Source organism: Capsicum annuum, chromosome 9 (genome assembly GCF_002878395.1).
Source record: "Capsicum annuum cultivar UCD-10X-F1 chromosome 9, UCD10Xv1.1, whole genome shotgun sequence".
Classification (NCBI taxonomy): domain Eukaryota; kingdom Viridiplantae; phylum Streptophyta; class Magnoliopsida; order Solanales; family Solanaceae; genus Capsicum; species Capsicum annuum.
This window is the reverse complement of record NC_061119.1, coordinates 159942517-159949967: the sequence shown is the minus strand read 5'-3', so window position 1 is coordinate 159949967 and position 7451 is coordinate 159942517. Positions and strand designations below refer to the sequence as shown.

Genomic DNA, 7451 nt, shown 5'->3' with positions numbered 1-7451 from the left:
CACCCCCCACTACTCCACAAAAAAATATTTTTAAATTTTCAAAATTTGTTGTTCAAAAAAAAAAATTCAAATTTCTTTTACCCGGCCCACTTACCCTATTCATTATAATTGTTTTGTATTAAATATATACTAATTCTTTTAGATAGCATTTTTTTACTTGCATAACAAACACTTGAAAATAAGTAAGATAGAACTTGTTTTCTTAGAAAATATTTTCTTGAAACTCTTTTTCTGCCATACCGAACACATTCATAATTTGAGTATTTTAAATTTATCAAAAAATTAAGCTAAATCAAATCTAAGTTAATTTTTTTTTTTTAATTTCAGTTGATTTATGTATTTGTTGGATTTCATGATTTGGTTTGGAGAAGCAATTTGAAAAGTAGTTCAAACGGGCAAAATATAATCCCCGCGAGTTTCCGGCCTTTGAAGAATACCAAACCTTAGCCTCCTTCCATAGTCCATATGGATCTCTATCGCTTTCCTTCTTTCCCAAACTTCCCAATACCCTCTTCTTTCATCTTCCTCCTCTTCAACCCCTCAATATCTTCCAAAGCAAAGAATCAAAATTCTGCAATATTTCTTCAATATAAATCCCTACCCCATCAACACTACACCTTTAACAACTGTATATTTCATTTTCTCATTCTTGAAATATTTTCCTAATAATCAGAAATGGCTTCAGAACAAGCTCCAGCGGTTGAGATGCCAGTCACCCTTTCGAAATACACAAAAAGGGTGATGTTGAAAACTTTATTAGGACGCAGTGATGGTGGGGTGGGGTTAATTGGTAAGAGGATTGTAATTGGAGGGTGGGTTAAGTCCTCCAGGGAGATCAGGATACAAACTGTAACGCCTCCTCCCCCCGCACATGTGGTGAGCCCAAAAGATGTTACCTGTTCCGAGGTTCTTCAATCTCGGATTCCACTACTCAGGTCCCTTATGAAGGTCTTTGGAGCAGGGGAACATCGTGCACGTGAAAAATTAAACGTTATTATTCAAAAGGCTCCACAACCCTCAGTGTCAATATTGCAAGTTAGTGATGGCTCTTGTGTGCCCAGTCTTCAGGTACGTTCTTTCCGTTTGTTGGAATGTCTCTTTTAGAAAACCAGACATAACGTTTTGTTGGTTCATGATCAATCTTTCAGGTTCTTGTGGACTCGGTACTAGCGACTCCATGCCAAGTTATGCCTTCGGGAACATGCGTATTAATTGAAGGTGTATTGCAGAGGCCATCAGTGCAGGGGAAACACGTTGTTGAGCTCCAAGCAGAGAAAATCTTACATCTTGGTCTGGTTGACCAATCTAATTATCCATTATCTAAGAAGCGATTGCCTCTGGAATCCTTAAGAGATTGTTCCCACTTTCGGCCTCGGACAACGACGGTGATACCTTCTCCATTTCATTTTACTAACTTTTTTCCTCATGTCAATTAAGAGCCTCTTGTCTTGAATTCTTTGCTAGTTTAGATCTTTAGGACTGTTGTGCACTTGATAAAATTGGATGGTAGTTTGTACTTTCTTGTATAGGAACATAACTTATTTTTAGCCTTTTAATTATGGATGTTGAAATTTGAGGCCAATATGGTGTCTCAAAATCAAAATTTGAACTTCTTTGATCAGTTCATTTTAAGTTCTTTGGTGGGCGTAAATAACCTCTGTCTTGAATCTCTTCTTTTTTGCAGGTGGCATCTGTCACGCGAATTCATAATGCCCTTACTTGGGCAACTCATGGCTTCTTCCAAGATCAAGGGTTCCTTCACGTTCAAGTACCCATAATTACAAGCACAGATTCTGAAGGTTTTAGTGAGAAATTTCTCGTTACAACTCTTCTTAGCAAGGGCAAAAAGGATGACCAAATCAGTTCCACTGAAAATGCTGGAGTCAGTGTTGAAGCCATCTGGGCTTCTATCAAAGACAAATCTAAGAAAGTTGAAGAACTTAGCAGAACCGATAGCAATAAGGAAGCTCTAGTTGCTGCACAGCAGGACTTGAAGAAAACAAAGGAGCTAGTTTCACAGTTAGAAACTAGGCAAAAAGCAAACTCTGGAGTCACAATTGATACAAGAAAATTTGACTTCTCCAAAGATTTCTTTGCACGCCAGACGTATCTGACAGTTTCTGGTCATCTTCATCTGGAGAGTCAAGCATGTGCTCTTGGAAATGTCTACTCATTTGGCCCCAGATTTCAAGCAGAGAAATCAGCATCGAAAAAGTCGTTAGCTGAGACATGGATGGTAGATGTTGAAATGGCCTTCTCAGAGTTAGAAGTATTACTTCTAGTGTCTAATTGCAGTTGGATATTTCCCATGTTTCTCTTGTTCATCACTATGTTTGCTAATTTTGCCATAACTCCATGGCCATTTTCAGGATGCCATGGATTGTGCGAATGACTTTTTAAAGTTTGTATGCAAAATGCTTGTGGAGGATTGCATGGAAGATCTACAATTCGTATTGAAACGGATAGACAAAGCTGTTATAGAGCGCCTTCAGTTTACCATGTCAAGTTCATTCGAAAGGATTTCCTATGCCGAAGCAATAGAAGTTCTGAGACAGGTAATGGTTTTTGCCACAATTTCTTGAACGCATGGCTAACTTTTGGAGGATGGGTATCTCACACTTGTATAATGGAATGAGAACAGGTGGCTGGCAAGAAATTTCAGAGTAATGTAGAATTTGGAGTTGCTTTGACTGAAGAACATCAAAGGTATGGATTAGTAGCTTTCCTGAGTAAATTTGGTAGATTAAGGACAACCTTCCTCCGTAATTTCTTATCTTTTGGTTGCAGTTATTTGGTTGATGAAATATATAAAAAGCCAGTAATTATATACAACCACCAAAAAGGACTAAAGCCATTCTATGTCCGTTTGAATGATGATGGGAAGACCTCTGCAACATTTAATGTGGTCTTACCAAAGGTAATATTTGACCATTTAATCAGGGATTGCATTCCTTGGCAGATTAGAGGTTGTGTACTTTAGTTTCTAAGTCATGAGAGAATAATCCTTACAACCATTTGAATTTATAATTAAGCTTAAGCCAAGTTCGTTTGCAGGTAGGAACTGTGATTAGGGGAAGCCAAAGTGAAGAACGCTTCGATGTGTTGAGCTCGAGGTAACAAACTGTGTTCACTTTTGAAGTTCAGATGTATTGTTTTACCCTTCATGCATATCCATACATGCTTTCTTTCGTTACTTGAGCATTGGAACTCATGGCAAACGATATTGTGCTAAGGCTTTCAATGTTCTTTGTTGGCAGGATGAAAGAATTGGGGCTGCCAAAACAGCAGTACGAATGGTATCTAGATCTTCGCTGTCATGGCTCTGTCAAAACCTCCGGTTTCAGCCTAATGCTTGAATCTTTGGTGCTTTATGCCACTGGCCTGAATGATGTCAAAGATGCTGTCCCTTTTCCTAGAAGTTCTGGCAGAGCTAATAACTAAGTCCTTTAGAAAAGGATAGGTCACCAAATCAATGGATGTACATTCAAAGGCTTGCTGATTGAATAGATCAGTTTGTAACTTAAATCACGTACATACAAGTACAGCTTTTCTCTGAGCAGACAAAACATTTGGAACTGTCTGCACTGTGTTTGCTCGTACATTTGTAATTATTGGAAATGTGGATGTTACAATGAAAACACAAACTAGTAGAAAACATTTCAAGTTCTTTATTATACATAAAGTACTACATATTAATTATCATTCAAGGTTTGGACATTTTGAATGTGTAGTAGTCCATTGATATGTTGGCTAATTTCTCTTTTGGATCTAAGCGAAAGAAAAATGGGTAGAGTTCATAACGAACATAGCAACTGCTATACAGGACTCGACACCCATTCCTGTTTAAGTAGTGGGGAAATTGCGAACTGCTACGGCCAGGCATTGAGCACAGTCTATCTCTGGTATGTCCTTTGTGCATTGCATCAAGGCACATAATGTAAGAAAAGGTGATAGTTTACTTTTGCTTTTTCCAAGCCCTCTGTTCTTTGGCACAATAGCCTCTGCAATTATTTGATTCTTGAATTGCGCTAGCTTTCTATTGAAGAAGTCAGGATCAGATACGAAGTCGATATTTTAGTAGAATATTCCAGGAATTGTTTCCACTTGTCCCAAGAAATTCTTAGTAGAATATTCCAGGAATTGTTTCCACTTGTCCCAAGAAATTCTTAAATTGGTACCTCAAGAACCAAAAATCATGCCAAATTCTAGCACTAGTTTGGACTGGACAGCGTTCCCGGATCCCCTTTGCTGCATCAAGGATGCAACTTAAGCAGTCATTGCGGCTAATATCTCCTCTGCATTGATACAGGCCATATACTTGGTTCTTAGCATCACCATGGGAGGTAGTACTGAAGCTATCTTTAGCAGAAACTGATACTAATTCAGCCAACACCTTTCCAATATTTGCATTTGTTTTAACGCTATTGGATTTGGTTGCATGGTCGCAATAATTGCCCAGAGGATCGACAGACACTTCAGTGCTAATGCAGAAGACAAGTATGAGAAGAAATCTATCGTGTAAGAAAGCCATGGCTTATCTTCTCCCAAGATAGTAGTAGCTTCTTTATACAATTTGGCAACTGATAGAGGGTGAAGGATGACGTGGAGAAATAAGTTGACTTGGTCGACCCATTATTGCCTCCTGAGTCCTGATTGATGAAATTTGTTATATAGTCAACAACAGATTCAGTTGAATTGTCTGCCTAAGTCGCCTTAAATCCGCGGATGAGGATATGGCTTGTTGGCTGTTGCTATATGATGACAGTCAAAAGAAGAGGTAAGTTCATTGGCATGCATACTGTGGAGCTCATTGGTCCTGAATACTTGTCACACAAAAAGTCTAAAAAGCAATAACAGAGGGACCACTGCCCACTTTCTGTTGAAAAATGAACCTTCTGCTGAAAAAAGAAAGAAAAAAAAATGAATACATGATTGGTTTTGACATATGTATAGGATGCTAGTTCTAGGAAACGTACGTTGAACATGCTCAAACATATAAGTAGCATGCACACTAAAAAGTATTTAGCTCATAAAAATTAACAATTATGTGTGAAAATTGAAAATCAATTAATACCTACTTTATATCACATCGTGACCAACCGAACGTTTCAAGCCATGCATGTTATTTTTCATTCGTCCTTAACACCTGATTTTGTACGACTTTTTATTTAGAATTTCTTAATAAAAATATGCAAGAACTACTGAGGATAAAACAAACAACTACAAAATATTATAATAAAATATTTAGTCAATTTTAAATGATAGATAATCTTAAAGTCTTAATCTTATATATACTTAGAGATATAGAAATTATAGATATTAAGAAAATAATATTAGAAAAAGTATTAGACTATGAAATTGAAACCATAAATTGGATAGCACAGTTATACCTAGATAATTACCCAGAAGAATATTATTCAGATTAAGAGATGTTAGAATATATTAGAAAAACTAGAGAAAATCAAGATAATCTAAATAAAGAAATTAATTATAAAAACAGAATTAGAAAAATAATGGAGAATCTAAAAGAAAAATTAATATGGATAGAAGAAACCTTAAAAAATTTAGAAAAAAGTACATGTGATAGTTTATATAATTTAAAAAACTCACTACAAGAAGAACAACACAAGATAATAAATAACATTGAAAATCTAGAATTAGATATACATTACAGTACAATTAGGATAAATTATTATACAGAAATCTGTAACTCTGCAATTACTACAGGATAAAATAATAAACCACACAAATAATGAATACATCTTACCAAAAGAATAAATCATTAAAAGATATTGAAACAAAATTTAAGAAATATCCACGCACAAAGAAAAATAGATTCATTATATATATAATAGATCTATTTTATAAGTTAATTATCCGCATATCTATTATATGTATAATGAATCTATTTTTCTTTGTGCGTGGATATTTCTTAAATTTTGTTTCAATATCTTTTAATGATTTATTCTTTTCGTAAGATGTATTCATTAATTTGTGTGGTTTATTATTTTATCCTGTAGTAATTGTTGTATAATAACTTATCCTAATTGTACTGTAATGTATATCTAATTCTAGATTTTTAATGTTATTTATTATCTTGTGTTGTTCTTCTCGTGGTGAGTTTTTTAAATTATATAAACTATCACATGTACTTTTTTCTAAATTTTTTAAGGTTTCTTTTAACCATATTAATTTTTCTTTTAGATTCTCCATTATTTTTCTAATTCGGTTTTTATAATTAATTTCTTTATTTAGATTATCTTGATTTTCTGTAGTTTTTCTAATATATTCTAGCATCTCTTAATCTGAATAATATCCTTCTGGGTAATTATCTAGGTATAACTGTGCTATGCAATTTATGGTTTCAATTTCATAGTCTAATACTTTTTCTAATATTATTTTCTTAATATCTATAATTTCTATATCTCTAAGTATATATAAGATTAAGACTTTAAGATTATCTATCATTTAAAATTGACTAAATATTTTATTATAATATTTTTTAGTTGTTTGTTTTATCCTTAGTAGTTCTTGCATATTTTTATTAAGAAATTCTATATATTTTATCTCTTTAGTTTCCATGTATTTGTCTAAATTTAGTTTCATCTGTTTTTCTATTAACTGTATGTTTCTCATATCTTTCTCCAAAAGTTCTATGTAATTTATCATGGTAAGTATTTGTAAGAGTAGTTAGGTACGTATGGTATGTAATTTACTCTAGTCATATAATATTTACCAAATGCTTTTTCTAATATGATTTTTCTTATATCTACTACTTTTATATCCCTAAGTGCATACAAAATAAGTATTTTAATTTTATCTACCATCACATTAGATAAATAATTTTTCATTTTCACAAAATTGCTATTTTCAAAATATTTCCTCCAATCATATACATAACAAAATATGGTCATCTTAGATTACTATATACTAGATTATTCTTAAATAACATGTTCTTCGATCACTATTAGCATGGTAATTTGGATACTTTTTCCTTAAACAGCGCCTCTACTCTGGTTACTTCCCGTCACGGCTTCTTGCCTTATTGGTTTCACCTTTAGGATGACATAGTTCTTAGAGATTTTTCTCCGTTTCCACTTTGCTAATAAACTTCTTAACATATTATTCTTCGAATAATTCTACTATAAAGTAACTAATATGAATTTATTTTATCATACCATGATTGTTGGGAATTATGAATTTAGCTATTCATAATCATAAATAAATATACTTGTTCGGGTAGTTTTGATATTTCTGAGGTTTGTTCCTCCATAGCTTTTTCCATTGAAATATATCTGTTTTTTAATTAACTAGGCAAAATATTTGTTGCGGACAGGAGAGAGTATTTGTGCTTCAACACATGAAGGCTTGCTTTGCAATGCCTTCAGTTCCTCTCATTTATAGAATGAATTTTTTACAAAAGTCTTTACATTACTTACACGTTTTCTAAA

General features: G+C 33.6%; 1 protein-coding gene and 1 pseudogene across 1 annotated transcript; one reads left to right on the top strand and one right to left on the bottom strand.

Moving 5' to 3' along the window:
- The first annotated feature begins 368 nt into the window (after positions 1–368).
- On the top strand, positions 369–3657 carry LOC107842419 (asparagine--tRNA ligase, cytoplasmic 2). Its single transcript, XM_016686258.2, has 8 exons — positions 369–1068; positions 1149–1385; positions 1685–2269; positions 2370–2555; positions 2642–2706; positions 2788–2917; positions 3055–3113; positions 3258–3657. Exons 1-8 carry the CDS (start codon positions 676–678, stop codon positions 3439–3441), a joined length of 1839 nt encoding a protein of 612 aa, XP_016541744.1. The 5' UTR covers positions 369–675; the 3' UTR covers positions 3442–3657.
- Positions 3649–5227, bottom strand: LOC107842422 (annotated as a pseudogene).
- Between the last annotated feature and the right edge of the window lie 2224 nt (positions 5228–7451).